This window comes from Salvelinus sp. IW2-2015, linkage group LG18 (assembly GCF_002910315.2).
Source record: "Salvelinus sp. IW2-2015 linkage group LG18, ASM291031v2, whole genome shotgun sequence".
Classification (NCBI taxonomy): domain Eukaryota; kingdom Metazoa; phylum Chordata; class Actinopteri; order Salmoniformes; family Salmonidae; genus Salvelinus; species Salvelinus sp. IW2-2015.
In genome coordinates this window covers 55,818,072-55,840,298 of record NC_036858.1, presented here as the reverse complement: position 1 = coordinate 55,840,298, position 22,227 = coordinate 55,818,072, and the positions used below count along the sequence as shown (strand labels likewise).

The 22,227-nt window shown below is 42.0% G+C and overlaps 1 protein-coding gene across 1 annotated transcript in view; it reads right to left on the bottom strand.

Moving 5' to 3' along the window:
* Nucleotides 1-22,227, bottom strand: part of stxbp4 (syntaxin binding protein 4) — a 58,250-nt gene that overhangs the window by 6,943 nt on the left and 29,080 nt on the right. Inside the window, exons 14-19 of the mRNA XM_070448726.1 lie at nt 18,496-18,617; nt 17,378-17,467; nt 17,188-17,253; nt 6,306-6,488; nt 4,103-4,219; nt 3,260-3,309 (exon numbers count right to left, since the gene is read on the bottom strand). Coding sequence (XP_070304827.1) covers nt 3,260-3,309; nt 4,103-4,219; nt 6,306-6,488; nt 17,188-17,253; nt 17,378-17,467; nt 18,496-18,617 — 628 coding nt within the window. The remainder of the gene's footprint in view (nt 1-3,259; nt 3,310-4,102; nt 4,220-6,305; nt 6,489-17,187; nt 17,254-17,377; nt 17,468-18,495; nt 18,618-22,227) is intronic.

Here is a 22,227-nt window from a genome sequence, read left to right as displayed (position 1 = left end):
TCAGTGGATGCTGCAGTGTACCCAAGTGGTGTCGTGAGCAACTGCTTGCACGCGCGTTACCACTCCACAATGTCTCCCTGTCATGGCTTTTGCACCATCAGTACAGATACCAACATGAGCAGCAGCTACGTTTGGCTACATACAGACCGTTAGTGGAATTCCAGCGAAAGAGGAACGGTTAATGTGATGGGATGTTAATTATTTGACTAGGCTACCTGTATTTGACATTGTGTTGTTATTTCGCTGAACCCAAGTTGGTTTCATTTTATTTTTGGCAGTGAAATTATGTTACTCAGGCGAGGAAAAGAACCTCACCCAAATGTATAGCCCCGTTGGAAAATACATTTTCCATATATAGGGCCATGTCATGTCAGGGTGAGCCTGCAGGAAGGGTACCACATGAGTGAGGAGGATGTCTTTTTTTATACATAAATATTTAAAAAATTTGAATCACATTTTTATTTGGCGTAACCCCGACGGCATTGCGTGTACCCCAGTTTGGGACCTGACCTAATCTGTTCAAAACAGAGGCAGCATGTGCAGCAGTGGTCATTCGGTTATTGAGATGCAAAAGTGAAATAGGTGTAATTATGCTGCTGTTCAAATGCACAGATTGTTTTACATATCTTCTCAAAGAAACTTCTGGTAGTTCGAAAACTTGTCTTCATGAACTCAGGAAAAAAATAAACATCCTCTCACTGTCAACTGCGTTTATTTTCAGCAAACTTAACGTGTAAATATTTGTATGAACATAAGATTCAACAACAGACATGAACTGAACAAGTTCCACAGACATGTGACTAACAGATATGAAATAATGTGTCCTGAACAAAGGGGGGGGGGGGGGTCAAAATCAAAAGTAAAAGTCAGTATCTGGTGTGGCCACCAGCTGCATTAAGTGCTGCAGTGCCTCTCCTCCTCATGGACTGCACCAGATTTGCTAGTTCTTGCTGTGAGATGTTACCCCACTCTTCCACCACGGCACCTGCAAGTTCCCGACATTTGGGAGAATGGCCCTAGCCCTCACCCTCCAATCCAACAGGTCCCAGACGTGCTCAATGGGATTGAGATCCGGGCTCTTCGCTGGCCATGACAGAACACTGACATTCCTGTCTTGCAGGAAATCCGCACGCAGAACGAGCAGTAAGGCTGGTGGCATTGTCATGCTGGAGGGCCATGTCAGGGTGAGCCTGCAGGAAGGGTACCACATGAGGAAGGAGAAGATCTTCCCTGTAGCGCACAGCTTTGAGATTGCCTGCAATGACAACAAGCTCAGTCCGATGATGCTGTGACACACCGCCCCAGACCATGACGGACCGTCCACCTCCAAATCGATCCCGCTTCAGAGTACAGGCCTCGGTGTAACGCTCATTCCTTTGACAATAAACGCGAATCCGACCATCACCCCTGGTGAGACAAAACAGCGACTCGTCAGTGAAGAGCACTTTTTGCCAGTCCTGTCTGGTCCAGCGACGGTGGGTTTGTGCCCATAGGCGATGTTGTTGCCGGTGATGTCTGGTCAGGACCTGCCTTACAACAGGCCTACAAGCCCTCAGTTCAGCCTCTCTCAGCCTATTGCGGACAGTCTGAGCACTGATGGAGGGATTGTGCATTCCTGGTGTAACTCGGGCAGTTGTTGTTGCCATCCTGTACCTGTCCTGCAGGTGTGATGTTCGGATGTACCGATCCTGTGCAGGTGTTGTTACACGTGGTCTGCCACTGCGAGGATGATCAGCTGTCCGTCCTGTCTCCCTGTAGCACTGTCTTAGGCGTCTCACAGTACAGACATGGCAATTTATTGCCCTGGCCACATCTGCAGTCCTCATGCCTCCTTGAGGCCTCCTCTCGATACCCCTAAACACTGAGGAACATTGGGTGGAAACAATGTGCTTTCGTGGTACCGCCGTTGTGATACCACACCGGGTTCGGGGACCTCGGCAACCGGTAACTTCCCCCATTGACCGAGCCACTTGGGAGCACTATTGCCACAGTAAATGCTTAGGGAGGATCTCGTGACCTGGCCTCCAGCTAGGTTCACCAGATCTGCCTCTTGCCCCTCACCGCGAAATAATCCGTTTTCACCCTGCTCTTCTTCGACCCAGCACGGTGTCTGTGCCAAAACGTCTGCCGCTGCCCAGAAGCACCAATACGGTAAAAAAAACGCTTCTGGCCCGGACCCTTTCCTTTATGCCTCGGAAACTGCTGCGTCGCCCCAGCGAAGGACTTTTGTTTGTCCTCGAAAAAGCCTGTAAGGACTCCATAACCAAGCCAAACAACCTTGTTGGTGAAATTGGTTCATCCAAATACATCCGCCTGTCCCTCTCAGGAATCCAAGATTACATCAACTAGACATGGCCCTGAGCCTCCATACTTTTCCACACAGCCAGGATAGAACAGCGGGACAGACACAGCACAAAATCAGCCGTAGCATGGCTTTCATCGAGAAGCTATGGAGCCGGCTTCCCCGCCTCCATGGTCTTATTCAGCTCCTGTAGCAAAACGATATGATACATCTGCAGCATTGTGACCACATTCAACGACCGGCCCGTCACACACTCACCCTGGTACCCTTTGTCCAGCTGATCCGCCGAGAACCGGCACTGTTTATTTGGAAGCATAGTGCTAGGATTAGCCCCCTTGTTAGCCTCTGGAGCTAAGTAACTCGCTAGCTTTCCATCCATTGGCAGTGTGCAAACGAGCCCCGCCTCCTCCATACCCTCTACATTTATGAACTCACCATAACCTGATAGTATCAGTCTGGCTGAATGAGGGGAATCCCAGGTCGCCTTTAGCTCATCGGCAAAATCTTTAAACGGGTAAGTGATGCTTCACCGCTGCAAGGACAGGAGGTAAATACCTTCCCCCAAACCTGCCGGAACGCCGCTGCGGGGAGAAGATGGCCAATCCACCCCCAGGTGATCTGCCGCACTATGACACAGCTCCATCAAAGGTGAATTAACCATCAATAGTACACTCTCCCCCGCCGAATGCAAAAAAACATTGTTTCACAAGTGAAACATCATCACATGTGAAGTGTTCCAAAAAACACATGGTTTCAAATGATTTCACATCAACAAAACATGTGGAAATGTCATGTGAAATCATGTGATTTTCCACATGTGAAATCATGTGGTTTTTTCGTAAGGGTGTATACACTGTGAATGAAGGAGATTATCTGAAAGATAGCCCACTATTGAAGAAAGAAGCAGACATGATTCACTCTCTATTCATTAGAAACGTGCACAATACACATTCTTACCTACAGCTCTTCACGGGACCTTGGTTTTCAATGAGGAAGTCTTGGACATTCTACATGGGAAGGAATGTAAACGTACGTATTATTTGAGTTGATATATGCGTCTCAAATGGCACTCCATTTCCTATGGTACACTACTTTTGACCAGGACATATACATAGGGCTCTGGTCAAAAGGGGTGCACTATATTTTTTATTTTACCTTTATTTAACTAGGCAAGTCAGTTAAGAACAAATTCTTATTTGTAGGGAATAGGGCGCCATGTGGGACACATTTGATGAGACCACTTTTCTGAACACTACAACCCTATTTATCAGACTGAAATACAGTTGGAAAGTATTGGCATGTATTTGAAAATACTCAAATACACAGACAAGTGTATTTTCAAATACAAATATTAAAATACTCCCATGCATTTAAAGCCAGGTCAGTTTGGTTCAAGGGGTATTTGCTATGTTTTTGGAAATAAGTATTTGAAAATATTTTAAAGTAGTATTTATAGGAATTGATTTGAAAAAAATACTTCAAATAGAAGTAGTTGATTCAGCTACAATATTTGAAAATACTCAAATACACCAGAAAATAAGTATTTTAAAATACAAATACAAAGCACGTATTTGAACCCAGGTCTGCTATTTATAAACTTGTCATTATTCAGAGATGTAAATGCTAATTTCAGTTTGTCTTTATATTTCTGTATTTTCTTTCTGAGGATGTGAATTCAAATCTGTTTCTCCTTCTCAAACCTGTTTCCCTTCACACATTGTAAACTAGATATGAAGTAATGGTCTTCGAGAGAGAGTTAGTGTTGACATTCAGTAATCACAGTACACACATATACAGTACCTCCACGAAGTTGAGCAGTTTTCCCATGGACACCTCAAAGCCCTTTTTGGCCCCCTCGTTCTTACGTAGTTGACACTCCAGAACGGCCACTCTCTTCTTCAGCTCCTCCACCTCATCCTATCAGGAAGGACATCAGACTAGGTCATCAGCATGGGTTCTACTGACTGGCCTGCATCTGGATGGGTTTTCATTCATAAGTTGAAAGATTGTTTGTATTTTTTATTAAAAAAATAAAACTATTATTATTATTATTAATCGCATTGTCTGAAAGCGTTCAAAATACACTGAAAATGTCCAAAATACATAATCTATACAGCTAAAAACAACAATGTGATGTCAAAACAAGTTGACAATGAGGTTAAAGAAAGTGTGATTATCAATTTACCAGATTTTGCTAACCGTTATTTTGGACAGCATCAAGGCGTCAATATTCTTGCAATGCTTTTTGTATAACAAATCTTAAATTACAGCTCAATTTGAGCTAAATCTGAATTTGTGATTCATGATTCATCAGCAAGTCCTGGGATTAACAGCCCTAATTTTCAATAAAGTTACATATTTTCAATAAAGTGTCATTCATTGATGATAGTTAAATTATTTTAAAACTATAGCAAAGGTTTCTATTGACTTTTCTGTGACTGCCAAAAGTGTGATATGTTTTATTTATTTATAAATGATCACACACTTTTCCCATTGACTCAGAGTACTATGTAGGCTACATGCCAAAAGTGTAACTGGGATTATAATTATGGTCCAGGTAAAGGTCTCCCGAACAGGATGGAGAAAACCTGGAACGGGATCACAGACAAGAGGATTGGGGATCTGGTGCAGACTCACACAGTATGGAAGGGTGAGCAGTGACAGGAGGGAGAGGGAAAGCAAGGGAGAGAAGTTAAGAATGATGAGATGGGTCTAAATTTATTTTACTCACACAGTGAAGCAGTAAATCCTGCAGACTCGGACAGGAAGAGGGGGGAAATCAGGAGCAGACTTTTCTCAGCACAGGGGAGAGGGAGGAACCTGGAACGGACTCACACAGGGAGGAAAGGAAGCAACCAGGAGCAAGGTCCAGCAGGGTTTGGGTGGGCTCGACACACTGGATGACAGGATGGACAGAAGGAAATACAGATAAATGGAAGGAAGGGAGAGGAAGGAGCTACTTCGTTTGAAGACAGGGGAAGAGAGAGTGTGAGAGAGAAACAGAGACTTAGAGACAGATACAGAGAGACAGATACAGATAGAGAGAGAGAGACAGGGTATAGTAAGGCCCCTCAGATCTAGCAGAGCTCCCTGTGGTTGATACCTTACACCAAGATAATAATACATGCGTTTGAGGAATAGACTGTTATTTATTCCAACAGGGGAATGTAGTGTAGTCTGTTACCTCAGTCTGGGCATGGGTTTTATGCTCAACAGAGAAAGAGGAAAGAGAGAAGGGGGTCTCAAATCCGAGAATGGCGGTTGACAGGTTTAATGGCAATTCTGCTTCTCAAAAGTAGTCTCTGGTCCAAAGTAGTGCGCTATGGGTGAAAATAGTTACGTTAAAAAGTGTGTAGGCTATAGTAGCTCTGGTCTAAAGAAGTGCACTACATGGGGAATAGTTGCTCTGGTTAAAAGCAGTGGTGGAAAAAGTACCCAATTGTCATACTTGAGTAAAAATATAGATATTTTGATAGAAAGTTACTCAAGTAAAAGTTACCCAGTAAAATACTATTTGAGTAAAAGTCTAAAAGTATTTGGTTGTAAATATACTTAAGTATCAAAAGTAAAAGTATAAATAATTTCAAATTCCTTATATTAATTAAACAGTTTAAATTTTATTTTAAAATTTAGAAATTTACTCAGACATACTGTAATTGACAAATTATGCATTTGTGTTTCGTGAGTCCGCCAGATCATAGGCAGTAGGGATGACCACATGTTCTCTTGATAAGTGTGTGAATTGGACCATTTTCCTGTCCTGCTAAGCATTCAAAATGTAACGAGTACTTTTGGGTGTCAAGGAAAATGTAGGGAGTAAAAGGTACATTTTCTTTAGGAATGTAGTGAAGTAAAAGTTGGCAAAACATAAAATGGTAAAGTACAGATACTTAAGTACTTTACGCCACTGGTCAAAAGTAGTGCAATACATGGGGAATAGTGGCTCTGGTCAAAAGTAGTGCAATAGGGATTATAGGGTATGATTTGAGAACCAGTCTGTTACCTTAGCCTGGCCGGGCTGCTGCTGTTCATTCCTCTGGGCCTTGAGCTCGGCTATCTCAGCCTCCAGGAGATGGATCACCTCCTCATAATCCATCTCCATTCCCCTGGCCTGCTTCTGGGCTGCTACAGCCAAGTGGATCCGGCTCCGCAGAGCACGGCTCTCATCCGTCCCAGACTTTACCTCCTACCAGGGAGAGTGACGAGGAGAGGACAGGAGAGTCAAACAGGCACAGGAATATGCTGTAGGTAAAAGTTCAGTGAACTTTGAACTTGTGTTGGAACATTTTACTGCTTGAATGAATGAAAAGGATGCTACATTATTTTATTTTTTTTTAGAAACGGTGCTTTGCTTTAATTTGTTTCTTCAATTATTTTGGCCTATTTCAGAGGCATTTTAGCTTTCTTTTGTAATTCTCTGCTAGAGGATAAAAGTGTTCTGAGGTGTGTGACACTGACACGCACAAACAGGTCTCCAGTGGTGGAAAAAGTACTGATTGTCATACTTTAGTAAAAGTAAAGATACCTTAATAGAAAATGACTCAAGTAAAAGTGAAAGTCACCCAATAAAATACTACTTGAGTAAAAGTCTAAAAGTATCTGGTTTAAAATGTACTTAAATACAGAGGTGGAAAAGTGTTGATACTTGAGTAAAAGTAAAAAGTAAATGCTATACATCAAAATCCTTGTCTTCATTTTTTTACAGACAGGCGGGCACGCTCCCACACTTTTGGGTGTTATCCCTGATGTATGGAGTAAAAAGTACCTTATTTTATTTAGGAATGTAGTGGAGTAAAAGTAACAGTTGTGAAAAATATAAATAGCAAAGTAACGTACAGATATCCCGAAAAACTACTTAAGTAGTTCTCCAAAGTATATTTACTTCAGTACTTTACAACACTGCAGGTCTCCCTCACTCATCACACGCTAGAGCAGAGTCAACACGCTAGAGCAGAGTCAACACGCTAGAGCAGAGTCAACACACTAGTGCAGTCAATATGCTAGAGTAGAGTCAACACGCTAGAGCAGTCAACACGCTAGAGCAGTCAACACGCTAGAGCAGTCAACACGCTAGGGCAGAGTCAACACGCTAGGGCAGAGTCAACACGCTAGAGCAGAGTCAACACGCTAGGGCAGAGTCAACACGCTAGGGCAGAGTCAACACGCTAGGGCAGAGTCAACACGCTAGGGCAGAGTCAACACGCTAGGGCAGAGTCAACACGCTAGAGCGTGGTGTTAACACGCTAGAGCGTGGTGTTAACATGCTAGAGCGGTGTTAACACGCTACAGTAGAGTCAACACGCTAGAGTGGTGTTAACACGCTAGATCAGAGTCACAGCTAGAGTGGTGTTAACACGGCTAGCAGTAGAGTCACAACGCTAGTTCAGTCAACCGCTAGAGCAGATAACGCTAGCATGGTGTTAACACGCTAGATAGAGTCAACACGCCTAGTGCATCAACACGTAGCAGCAGAGTCAACACGCTAGGTCGAGTCAACACGCCTAGAGTGTGTTAACACGCTAGAGCAGAGTCAACGCGCTAGAGCGGTGTTAACACGCTAGAGCTGTGTTAACACGCTAGAGTAGAGTCAACATGTTAGAGTGGTGTTAACACGCTAGAGTAGAGTCACACGCTGAGTGTGTTAACACGCTAGAGTAGAGTGCTAGAGTGGTGTTTACACCTAGAGTAGAGTCAACACGCTAGTGCAGTCAACACGCTAGAGCAGAGTCAACACGCTAGAGTAGAGGTCACATGCTAGAGTGGTGTTAACACGCTAGAGTAGAGTCAACACGCTAGTGCAGTCAACACGCTAGAGCAGAGTCAACACGCGTAGTAGTCAACCGCTAGAGTGGTGTTAACACGCTAGAGCAGAGTCAACGCGCTAGAGCGGTGTTAACACGCTAAGCTGTGTTAACCCACTAGAGTAGAGTCAACATGTTAGATGGTGTTAACACGCTAGAGTAGAGTCACACGCTAGAGTGGTGTAACACGCTAGAGCAGAGTCAACACGCTAGAGCGGTGTTAACACGCTAGAGTAGAGTCAACACGCTAGAGTGGTGTTAACACGTAGAGTGAGTCAACACGCTAGAGTAGTGTTAACACGCTAGAGTGGTGTTAACACGCTAGAGTAGAGTCAACACGCTAGAGTGGTGTAAACACGCGAGTCAAAACGCTAGTGGACACATGATGGATGATGGGACTACTCTGGGAGAGAACAACCTGACAGACTAACCTACATAATTACATAAGATTATGTAATGCTCTACATAGAAAATTCCAGTAGTTTTCCTGACCACTTTTACCTGAAAGAACCCCTAGCCGTACCTGATACTATGATAATACGGTAGATAATTGACGAAGGCTCAGTGTGTGTGGGCCAATCTATACAAGCTGTAGCGTAATATTGAGTGCAGTTATGTAACAAAAAAACGTGGGATGGCGACGCCTCTGAAGACTTAAAAAACAATGTTCGTAAGCTAGTGGCATAACATGCATTAGTCTGTCAGTTAGTTCAAAGTTCAAACCCTCTAGCCAATGTTCTATTTATCAATCTGTAGGTATGTGGAAAACCTCAATATAGCCGTCCAGTTATAAATTCTCAGATGATTTATTTAAAATGTGTTTCTTCACAAACTATTCTCTGTGTGTGTGTGTGTGTGTGTGTGTGTGTGTGTGGTCAATGCTGATCCTTGCTGTTGGCTAAAAATAAACACCTAACTCTCTGTGACCTAGATCTCCCCTGGTGTTCCCTACATGGAACACATGTGTGCACACACACGCACACACACACACACACACACAAGTAAATGGGCACATACGCATACACACATTCATTCACTTGCCCCACACACACACACCAGACCATCTGTTCCTGTGACTGGAATACTGGGAATTCTATATATTCTCAGAACCGACTTTCAGAGAACAGAAGGAGAGAGAGCGAGAGAGAGAGAGCTAGAGAGCGAGGGATAAGATCACTTAAGCTGGGATACATCTCACAGTCATGTGAATGAGTTGCCCGAGTTAGCAATGACCAACAGCATCAGTACACAGGAAGGGCACGATAGGGCAGAGCAACATACAAGCTGTAACTCTAAACACTGAGTAAGCCCATAATATTGTATCTTTATATACTGTTAGTCTGTGTCTCTCCTTTTCCCCTCAGCTCTACAAAAGAGCCTTAATAAAAAATCTAACCAAACCCCATGCAAACTGATCAAACATGGATTTATCAGATGGCGTTGTAAACCTTCACAAAATAGCAACAGCAGGACATGTCCCTGGATCTATTCAATACATAATTCAGTTATTTTACTAGTAAATTATGTATTTTCTTTATCCGCTTGTGTAATGTTTTCTGTGTGCTGGCTGGGATGACAGCAGGGATTTAGTTCTGTAATGCTGCTACCCTCTGAGCCTGAAGCTGCTGAGTCTGCAGGGAGCACTATACAGAGCTCTTAAAGGCAGCATCCCAAATGGCACCCTATTTCTTATATTGTGCACTTAGCAACGGTCATCAAAATTGTTAAAAAGGTTTTAAAAACATTTATAATATTTGATCCCAGGCTGTGTCGCGACCGGGAGACCCATGAGGTGCCGCACAATTGGCCCAACGTCGTCCGGGTTAGGGGAGGGTTTGGCCGGCTGGGATGTCCTTGTCCCATTGCGCTCTAGCGACTCCTTGTGGCATGCCGGGAGCATGCACGCTGATTTCCGTCGGCAGTTGTACAGTGTTTCCTCCAACACATTGGTGCGGCTGGCTTCCGGATTAAGCGGGCTGTGTGTCAAGAAGCAGTGCGGCTTGGCAGGGTCGTGTTTCGGAGGACGCATAGCTCTCGACCTTCGCCTCTACCGAGTCCGTAGGGGAGTTGCAGCGATGGGACAAGACTGTAACTACCAATTGGATATCACGAAATTGGGGAGAAAAAGGGGTAATAAGTTAAAAAATATATTTCCAATTAATGCAACAGTTGGATAATGGGTGAAGATACTCCAAACTTTTAGAAATGTTATAATCCTCAGATATTGACTGAATTATAGCACATAAAACATTTTACTGGCACAGACAAATAATGGAGTTTTACTTTTATTAGAATGCACTCATTTATACATTTTCTTATTGTATCAGGTATTTTTTATTATATTCTGTGTTCATATAAAGATAATTATGTGTGCAACATTTACATAAATATAGCATATTTGCATATATGAATACATTAACATAACGGGGAGCGACATGGCTGCAACCATCAAACATTTGTGCCATCTTCCGTACCTGCACTGTCTAGACTGCCTCAATAATTACTGTTGTTGTCTTGTTCACTTGCATAATTCAACAAGTGTGTTAATAGCAGGATACCCTCAGATTCAAAATCAACATGCTTGGCTCTACATTATACCTATCTAAACATACTTTACATTGTTTGCGAGAAAATACATAATATCGCTATAATCTAAGTGTTTTTTTTCGTTAGTTGCCTTCATTTCAGCGCATCTAATTTGTAAACATTTCAACTGTATTCAATTATAACCTTTTTCAATTCCCACAAAAAATTAACACCCATCAAGTTCTCTTTGTTCTCTTTCTTGTGATGCAAGTGTCGAGACGGTGGGTTAAATCCCAGACAAAGCTTTAACGTTCTTATGGATTCAACGGAAAGGCAATGTATCCTTTTGAGCTCATTTGATCCAGTACTGTGGTGTGTTTGATAGCGGGGGAAAACGACAGGCACAAGCAATTCCCTTAGGGGCAAGGTTTAATTTGAGGAAGAAAAAAACTCTCCATTGTTGGTCCTTGAATCAAATAACGCATATGTGACAAAGTAGATGATAATTAAAATGTATATAAAGCGTTGTAGAAAAATATAAAAGCAAAGTGTCGGTACCATGTTGCATGAAATGATATAAATAAATTTGATTTGATTTTATATAAAAAATACCAGAAATGTTCCATAAACACAAAAAGCAGAAGCTGATTAAAAAGCACAATCATTACACAGGTGCACCTTGTGCTGGGGACAATAAAAGGCCACTTTAAAATGTGCAGTTGTGTCACACAACGCAGTCACAGATTGCCATGCTGACTCCAGGAATGTCCACCAGAGATGTTGCCAGAGAATTTAATGTTCATTTCTCTACCATAAGCTGACTCCAACGTTGTTTTAGAAAATGTGTCAGTACGTCCAACCGGCCTCACAACCGCAGACCACGTGTAACCACATCTGCCCAGGACCTCCACATCCTGCTTCGTCAATCTGATTGGCTGGGCCTGGCTCCCCAGTGGGTGGGCCTACGCCCTCCAAGGACCACCCATGATTACATCCCTGCCCAGTTATGTGAAATCCATAGACTTGAATTGAATTAATTAGGCCCTATTGACTGATTTCCTTATATGAACTGTAACTCAGTAAAATCTTTGCAATTGTTGCATGTTGTGTTTATATGTTTGTTCAGTATACATGTACACTACCGGTCAAAAGTTTTAGAACACCTACTCATTCAAGGGAATTTTCTATATTTTTACATTGTAGAATAATAATGAAGACATCAAAACAATGAAAAAACACATATGGAATCATGTAGTAACCAAAAACGTGTTAAACAAATCAAAATGTATTTTACATTTGAGATTCTTCAAACAGCCACACTTTGCCTTGATGACAGCTTTGCACACTCGTAGCATTCTCTCAACCAGCTTCATGAGGTAGTCACCTGGAATGCATTTCAATTAACAGGTGTACCTTCTTAAAAGTTAATTTGTGGAATATCTTTCCTTCTTAATGCGTTTGAGCCAATCAGTTGTGTTGTGACAGGGTAGGGGTGGTATACAGAAGATAGCCCTATTTTGTAAAAGACCAAGTCCATATTATGGCAAGAACAGCTCAAATAAGCAAAGAGAAACGACAGTCCATCATTACTTTAAGACATGAAGGTCAGTCAATACGGAAAATTTCAAGAACTTGAAAGTTTCTTCAAGTGCAGTCGTAAAAACCATCAAGCGCTATGATGAAACTGGCTCTCATAAGGACCGCTACAGGAAGACCCAGAGTTGCCTCTGCTGCAGAGGACAAGTTCATTAGAGTTAACTGCACCTCAGATTGCTGCCCACATAAATGCTTCACAGAGAACAAGTAACAGACACATCTCAACATCAACTGTTCAGAGGAGACTGCGTGAATCAGGCCTTCATGGTCGATTTGGTGCAAAGAAACCACTACTAAAAGACACCAATAATAAGAAGAGACTTGCTTGGGCCAAGAAACACGAGCAATGGACATTAGACCGATGGACATGTGTCCTTTGGTCTGGAGTGAAATGTAAAATTTTTGGTTCCAACCGCCATGTCTTTGTGAGACGCAGTGTGGGTGAACGGATGATCTCCGCATGTCTATTTCCCACCGTGAAGCATGGAGGAGGTGTTATGGTGTGGGGGTGCTTTGCTGCTGACACTGTGATTTATTTAGAATTCAAGGCACACTTAACCAGCATAGCTACAAAAGCATTCTGCAGCGATACGCCATCCCATCTGGTATAGGCTTAGTGGGACTATCATTTGTTTTTCAACAGGACAATGACCCAACACACCTCCAGGCTTTGTAAGGGCTATTTTACCAAGAAGGAGAGTGATGGAGTGCTGCATCAGATGACCTGGCCTCCACAATCCCCAGACCTCAACCAAATTGAGATGGTTTGGGATGAGTCGGAACGCAGAGTGAAGGAAAAGACTGTTGGAAAAGCATTCCAGGTGAAGATGGCTGAGAGAATGTCAAGAGTGTGCAAAGCTGTCATCAAGGCAAAGGGTGCCTATTTGAAGAATCTCAAATATAATATATATTTTGATTTGTTTAACACTTTGTTTGGTTACTACATGATTCCATGTGTTATTTCATAGTTTTGATGTCTTCACTATTATTCTACAATGTAGATAATAGTACAAAATAAAGAAAAACCCTTGAATGAGTAAGTATTCTAAAACTTTTGACTGGTAGTGTAAGTGTAGCCTACATGTCTATGTAATATAGCCTATAGTAGCGACAATTATTTATGTAGCAGAGGCAGTATCTTATGTTGGGTCTGCAAGAGGGACTCCGACAAGAAGCTCTTCATGTATTCGTAATCTTTATTTACAAGGGTTTGCATGTACTTCTCTCCACAACACACTATCATAATTAGTGTAGGCCTAATATGCGAGGCTACATTTGAATGGTAGCCTAAGTCTAAAGTGTGCCACCCTGTCAAGCCTTGTGAAGTGAGTGATCAAGGTTGTTTCGGAAATACGGTTTCGCATAGACCATTACTGTGTTTGTAATAGACTATTTGGGGAAAAGCTTCTCCGGTGAAAGCACCTACATGTGATGGCGAATAGAACATGCCAGTTTACTTTTGTCATTATATCAAATGTCAGGTAAACTACAAGATGTAGGTTACAATTGTAGAAAGTGATATGCTAATGTCTCCTCGTCAGGAGAGGGCGTAGTCACTATGGTTAGCCTCTACTAGGCTTTCACCCTACTGGCCTGGAAGTCGAGCCTACTCTATGGAATACTTGACCTGGGTAAAGGTTATTGGTGTTCATAAATATTCCCAGATTGTCATGGTCTATGTGGAGCTAGCAGTTGGATTAAATATTAATAATCGAAGAGAAAAGTTGTTCGGCCCATCTTTATTTCCAAGCCTTACACATTCAATGTAACGCTTGTCTTTATGTGGAAGAGAGGAGGACCAAGGCGCAGCGTGGTGAATGTTCATGATGTTGAATTTTAATGAATTATCCAACTAAACAGAACACTGACAAAATACAAAATAACAAAACGACGTGAACAGACCTGAACTTGAGAACATAAAACATGAACGCACGAACAGGAACAAACAAACGAACGAACGAACGAACGAACGAACGAACCAGTACCGTGTGGCGAACAAACACAGACACAGCAACAATCACCCACAAACAAACAGTGAGAACAGCCTACCTTAATATGGTTCTCAATCAGAGGAAACGTAAAACACCTGCCCCTGATTGAGAACCATATCAGGCTAGTTGAATGAACCCAACATAGAAACACATAACATAGAATGCCCACCCAGCTCACGTCCTGACCAACTAAACAAGGCTAAACGAAGGAAATAAGGTCAAGAACGTGACATTCAAAGCAAAACACTTGAGCAACGAGGCAAGCAATTACATGCTGTAAAAGATGTGCAGGCTAAACGGCGTTTGCTGTTGATTTGCTACAATTAAATACGAGTTTAGATAATTTTTCATTGTACGTAAATTGAAGTATTATTTGCAGTTGTCACTGACAATTAATACACCCTGAAAGCATTAGTAGGCCTACAGTGTGCAGTCGGATGTGTTGATCAGTGGATTGACAGGTGTACTGTAGAACGATAAAAACTTTCCTCTAGTGTGGACTCGCAATAAACTTCTTTAAAATAACTAACACTGTTACTGCAATCTGTAGGATGATAACGAGAGTGGTTGACTTGGTTAAGGGTGCTCTTATGAAAAAGGGTTTGTTCACGTCCAACTACATTTGTAATTGGCCAATGCAGAACTTGTTCCAGGAAATAATTACTGTCATCTGGTGATTTTAGCATAGGACTAACGTGTGCCAGGTTATCTGATGGGACCAGCTACAATAGTGTTCTATCACGTGCAAGTAAATCAACAATGTTAATTGGCTGAGTTTACATTTTAACTGTTTCTAATGTTCGCAAGTATGACCCCACTGTGTTTGTGTGTGTGCCTGTGTGTTTGTGCATTTGTCTGCATACGCGTGTGTTACTGTGTAGAGTAGGGCTGCCCAAACCTGGTCCCGGAGGGCCAAAACACTTCTGGTTTCCATCCTCTCCTTTTAAATCAGGGACTAATTCAGATCTGGGACACCAGTTGAGTGCAATTAACTATCAGGTAGAAACAAAAAACTCAAATGTTTCAGGCCTCCAGGACCAGTATTGGGCAGCCCTGGTGTAGAACTTAATCTAATAGCCAGGTAGTGACTACTTAATATGCAATCAGTGTCGTGACGAACATGATGTACAGGAGGAAGATAGAGGGATATGGAAAAACCGAATAAATATGTTACTATCCCAGTGCCTGTTGGGATATATTACATTTGGAAATTGATCTATGTGCTTTATGCATCAGAGGATGAGTTCCAAATGACACACTATCCCCTAAGTGCTCTACTATGGGCCTGGTCAAAAGTAGTGCACTATATAGGGAATAGAGTGCCATTTGGGATGGGATGCAACCAGAGAGAAGAAGAGGAGTGCTGTGTCAATGACTCACAATACAGGGAGGATCTATTTAGGGTGCACCCGCCTCTATGTTCCCTGTAGTCTCACACATCATACAGTAAGCCTACACGGTGCCGTCCGTTTCTCCCTCCTACACATGGTGAGTACTGCCGCGGTGCTACTACAATACAGTACGTGCTTAAACCCCGTGCTCTCAACACACTCAGAGAAAAGATGCTTAGGAATGATGACGACATGCATGGAGGGGAAGTTTGAGAGAGTGTGTGACTGCTCTAGGGTCCTGTAGCGAATTAAGGAGTTCATAATGAGGGGTTTGTTTGTTTCAGTATGTGACGCTCATGTGGTTGGGTGTATGCAGTATGTGATGCTCATGGGTTATCAGTTTATCGGCCGTGTCCGAATACCCCTGGTTGCATTCTACCATAAATAGCAGGGTTTTTGGGTATGCAAAAATATAAAGTGTTATAGCATGTGAAATGTCAAATGTAGTAAATGTTTAAAATGCCAGGATGCCATACTAATTTTGGCTTTTCATCTACTAGAATTCTCCACACACTGTTGAGGAAGAGAATTGTCTTTCTCTACCCACGTGCGTTTGACAACAGCTGATAATCAGATAAGGGAACGTGCTGTACAAAATTGAACGAATGGCGGGAATTAACGCAATTACACATTAGGGGCTCCCGAGTGGCGCAGCGCATCTCAGTGCTAGAGGCGTCACTACAGACCTTGGTTCGATTCCAGGCTGTATCACAACCGGTCGTGATCGGAGTCCCATAGGGTTGCGTACAATTGGCCCAGCATTATCCGGGTTAGGGTTTGGCCGGGGTAGGCCGTCATTGTAAATAAGAATTGTTCTTAACTGACTCGCCTAGTTAAATAAAGGTTCAATAAAAAAAACATGATGCATTCTTAGTATGGATGAGCTTAGTTTATATTGTTGCTTACTGCGTTTTTACTAAAAAGTACGTTCTAAATAGTATGTAGTAAGATTAGTACAGTACACAGTATGTCGTTAGTAAGTAGTAGGCAAGGCAGATTTCGGACATGGTCATCCACAATACAAACCTGGACAATCTTGTATTATTGTATGAAGTCCACAGTCTATGACCAAGAAAACGCCATCGCTTGCTGAATATAAACTGTAATCTAGATACATGTATTTAAAAGATTGCATGCTAGTCTTATGCTACCTCTTCACGGCCGGTCGTTAACAAAACTTCAGTTGGACTCAAGCCCACAGGAGGTTGGTAGCACCTTAATTGGGGAGAACTTGCTCGTAGTAATGACTGGAGTGGAATGGTATCAAATTCATCAAACACATGGTCTGCAGGTGTTTGATGGCATTCCATTTGCTCGGTTTCTGCCATTATTATGAGCCGTCCTCCCCTCAGCAGCCTAATGTGGCCTCAAGTGTCTGGTTTGCTCCCTGCTTCTTCATAAGACAAAGAACCCTACAGAATAAAACGCATGCATGTAAGTGTGCATGCTTGTGCAGAGCGCCCTCTGGTGAATAGGCAAACAGCTACGCACCCCCCAAAAAAGCTCAACAAAACCAGCTAACTTCCAGTAAGTGAGCTTCAGATGTATGTGTAAGGCCAGATAAACTATACTAAAATCACCTGTTTGACCCTGTTCAGCTCTTCCTGCATCTGCAGGTGAAGTCTCTCTGACTCTGCCAACTGCTCCTGGAGAATGTAGAGACACGGCAAGAACATTTTAAAAAAAAGTCTATATATTCTCTAAAGTCAACACACAAATGTTCCTGTTTTCTGACCTACTAATGTTTTATTTCTCTAACTCCTGTGATACCTGTAGTTTCTTGATCTCTCTCAGAGCCTCAATGTGGTCTTTCCTCAGTCTCTCCATCTCCTCCAGGTCATCAGAGTCAGACAGTGAAGGCTGACAGATACAGGACAACAGGGACATTATTAGACAGAAAGTGAAGGCTGATCTAACAGTGAAGGATGATATGGAGAGACCGGAAGACAGAGGGACATGAATAAAGGATCTACTTCACACATAATCACAGCACCGGAACATGGGACTAACACCTTGTCAAAGGCTTTACATCAAACAGGTATTACCATCATGTATAGCATCAACACAGGAACACAACATCATCATTAAAATAACATGTTACTACATGATTTAGTTACAGCCTGTATTACACTCACACACACTACAACATAGGAACACATGCATATAGGCCAGTGGTTTTCAAACTTATCCTCGGGGACCCCTAGATATTTCACAATTTTGTTGTAGTCCTGGACTAGCTCACCTGATGCACCTAACATGGGCTTGATAATTACAGTAGTTGACAAGTTGAATCAGGTGTGCTAGCTCTGGAACAGTTCAAATGCATGGAACAGATGGGTGTCACAACAGATGGGTGTCCCAAAACCCCTAATATATCGGTTACTGAAGACTTTACTGCAAACATATATTGTACAATCACACTACTACACACATTAATCACCTTCAAGCAGAGCATCAACAGGTCGACATCCATAACCACTATTACACTTTACACATGGATGTTTACAACAGCAAACAGCACTGCTACAATAGAGAAACACTGTGTTAGTGCAGGGATGGGCAACTCTAGTCCTCAGGGCCTGATTGGTGTCACACTTTCCCCCAGCCATATAGATGAAACAGCTGATTAAACTAATTGCATTCTAAACTAAAGACCATGATTAGTTGATTATTGGAGTCAGGTGTGTTTGCTGGGGCAAAAGTGTATCACCAATCAGGCCCTGAGGACTAGAGTTGCCCATCGCCACCTTAGCATAAGACAGATCTGCAAATCCTCATACCAATTTCAAATTTCGCAGTCTGATGTGCACTTAACCAACTACAATGCATTAGCGTCTTCACAGAAGAAAAGCCTAGAGGCTAAAGTGTACAGTATTAATATCTCCTACCGTGTTGGTAGGTGACTCTAGGAGACTGGAGAGGTCTTCTGACACGAACCTTGAGCCTTGACCTCTGACCCCTGACTCCTCAAACTGAAGCTTGAACAGCTCCCGTGTCAGTGTCTCAAAGTCTGCACACAGAGTAATAACATGTGTTTTATAATCACAATCTATAAATATAGATGCTTGTTGCACATTTTGTATCGCTGAAAAACACATAAGAAAAGACCTGTTGTTATAGTTTCAATAGAAACATGCTACATTATACATACAGTTGAAGTCGGAAGTTTATATACACGTAGGTTGGAGTCATTAAAACTCGTTTTTCAACCACTCCACAAATTTCTTGTAAACAAACTATAGTTTTGGCAAGTCGGTTAGGACATCTACTTTTGTACATGACACAAGTCATTTTTCCAACAATATTTTGTTTCACAATTCCAGTGGGTCAGAAGTTTACATACACTGTGCCTTTAAACAGCCTAGAAAATTCTAGAAAATTTGTCATGGCTTTAGAAGCTTCTGATAAGCTAATTGACAATGTTTGAGTCAATTGGAGGTGTACCTGTGGATGTATTTCAAGGCCTATCTTCAAACTCAGTGCCTCTTTGCTTGACATCATGGAAAATCAAAAGAAATCAGCCAAGACCCCAGGAAAAAAAATTGGAGACCTCCCAGAAGTCTGGTTCATCCTTGGGAGCAATTTCCAAACGCCTGAAGGTACCACGTTCATCTTGTACAAACAATAGTACGCAAGTATAAACACCATGGGACTACGCAGCCGTCATACCGCTCAGGAAGGAGCGCGTTCTGTCTCCAGAGTTGAACGTATTTGGTGCGAAAAGTGCAAATCAATCCCAGAACAACAGCAAAGGACCCTGTGAAGATGCGGTGGAAACAGGTACAAAAGTATCTATATCCACAGTAAAATGAGTCCTATATCGACATAAACTGAAAGGCCGCTCAGCAAGGAAGAAGACATGCTCCAAAACCGCCATTAAAAAGCCAGACTATGGTTTGCAACGCACATGGGGACAAAGATCGTACTTTTTGGAGAAATGTCCTCTGGTCTGATGAAACAAAAATATAACCGTTTGACATAATGACCATCGTTATGTTTGGAGGAAAAAGGGGGAGGCTTGCAAGCCGAAGAACACCATCCCAACCGTGAAGCACGGGGGTGGCAGCATCATGTTGTGGGGGTGCTTTGCTACAGGAGGGACTGGATGCACTTCACCAAATAGATGGCATCATGAGGCAGAAAAATATGTGGGATATATTGAAGCAACATCTCAAGACATCAGTCAGGAAGTTAAAGCTTGGTTGCAAATGGGTCTTCCAAATGGACAATGACTCCAAGCATACTTCTCAAGTTGTGGCAAAATGGCTTTAGGACAACAAAGTCAAGGTATTGAAGTGGCCATCACAAAGCCCTGACCAATCTATAGAAAATGTGTGGGCAGAACTGAAAAAGTGTGTGCAAGCAAGGAGGCCTACAAACCTGACTCAGTTACACCGCTCTGGCGGAGAATGGGCCAAAATTCACCCAACTTATTGTGGGAAGCTTGTGGAAGGCTACCCAAAACGTTTGACCCAAGTTAAACAATTTATAGGAAATGCTACCAAATACTAATTGAGTGTATGTAAACTTCTGACCCACTGGGAATGTGATGAAAGAAATAAAAGCTGAAATAAATCATTCTCTCTAATATTATTCTGACATTTTACATTCTTAAAATAAAGTGGTGATCCTAACTGACCTAAYACAGGGAATTTTTACTTGGATTAAATGTCAGGAATTGTGAAAGAAATGTGTTTAAATGTACTTTGCWAAGGTGTATGTAAACTTCTGACTTCAACTGTATGTATTGTAGAGGCAGTTCTCTGGATGAAAGAACATTTATTATAATGTCCTCTTTCAATAAAATCAGTGTGGTCAAGATAACCCACATGAAAAAATACTAGAAGTATACTATGGTATAAATACTATAGTATTCACTGTAGTGCTTTCGCATACTTGACTGTTGTATTCACTGTAATGTTTTTCCGGATACTGTGGTATTTACTGTAGTATACTGTAGTAGTTACAGGTAACTATTGTATACATACTGTAGTAAAGAAAACTGTAGTATATACTATAGTAATTAATGTAGTGTTTTTGTACATTGTAGTATACTGCAGTATTTAACTGTAGTGTTTATGCAGACTGTACTACCCTACAGTATTTACTGTGGTGTTTTTTCAGGCATTACTGTAGTATTTACTATCGTGTTTTTGTTGTATTATCTTTGACACAAAAGCGGAGGCTTTCTCCCTCTGGAAACCTACTGGAGAAATACTAAAAGATCAAATGTTCCACAACCTGTAGGTAGGACTGGGGTCTGAACAGATAATTCAGCACTTCTGCTCTTTTGCATAACCTGTAGGGATTATATTGTACAATTTACTATAGAATTCTATAGTAAGTGCTGTAGTATTCTATAGTAAACTGTAGTATTTTTTCATGTGGTTGCTGACACATGCCAGATCTTACAATACCTGGATAAGTATTTTACGTATCAACTAACCACATTATATGTTATAGCAATCTGGTGCCCGACGGCACAGTCAATGAAATGACATGCAATCATGGGTTGATGCATGCAACGTCTGAGCAGGAGAACACGACCACAGATAGTGAACGGGTTAGCTAAGGTAAAGTGGTAAGGTACAGTAAATGTCAGCGTTAGAAAGCTAAGGTAAAGGTTAAGGAGCTAGTGTAATGTTGGATGTGTTCAAGTTAGAGTCAGCATAAAGATCAGGGTTAAAATGAGGGTACAACTGTAAAAAATTACTCTGGATCAATTACATTTTTTTGCATCAGCTAGTTTTCAATTAGGTTCTCATTTAAAATATATATATATAATTGTTGAAACTAGGGTTGAAAAATTACAGGAACTTTCAATAAATTCCCTGGTTTTCCTGAAATCCCGGTTGGAGGAATCCCAGAATAAGAAGGGAAAAAGCAGGAAATCCACAGATCTCCAACCAGGATTGCTGGGAAACCAGGGAATTTATTGAAAGTTCCCGGAATTTAGCAACCCTAGTTGAAACCAAATATATATGATTCAATGCCGACTTTTATGTTTGATTACTAACAAACCTAGTTGCAACCTATTTCTTTCAACACGCAACTTACCTTTCCCCTTTGGTTAAAGTTAATAAATAACATAAATACAAAATAATACACTGCTCAAAAAAATAAAGGGAACACTTAAACAACACAATGTAACTCCAAGTCAATCACACTTCTGTGAACTCAAACTGTCCACTTAGGAAGCAACACTGATTGACAATAAATTTCACATGCTGTTGTGCAAATGGAATAGACAACAGGTGGAAATTATAGGCAATTAGCAAGACACCCCCAATAAAGGAGTGGTTCTGCAGGTGGTGACCACAGACCACTTCTCATTCCTCGCTTCCCGGCTGATGTTTGTCACTTTTGAATGCTGCCGTGGCTTTCACTCTAAGTGGGTAGCAGAGACGAGTCTACAAGCACCCACACAAGTGGCCTCAGGTAGGTGCAGCCAGCTCGCGATGGGACGATCAAGGCGAGCGTTGGCAGAAGGATTGCTGTGTCTGTCGCTTAACTTCCCAGAGCATGGAGGCTACCAGGAACAGGCCATACTCACGAGCTGGAGAGCGTAGGGCAACAACCAGCACAAGACGTACCTCCGCTTTGTCAAAGGAAGGAGCCAT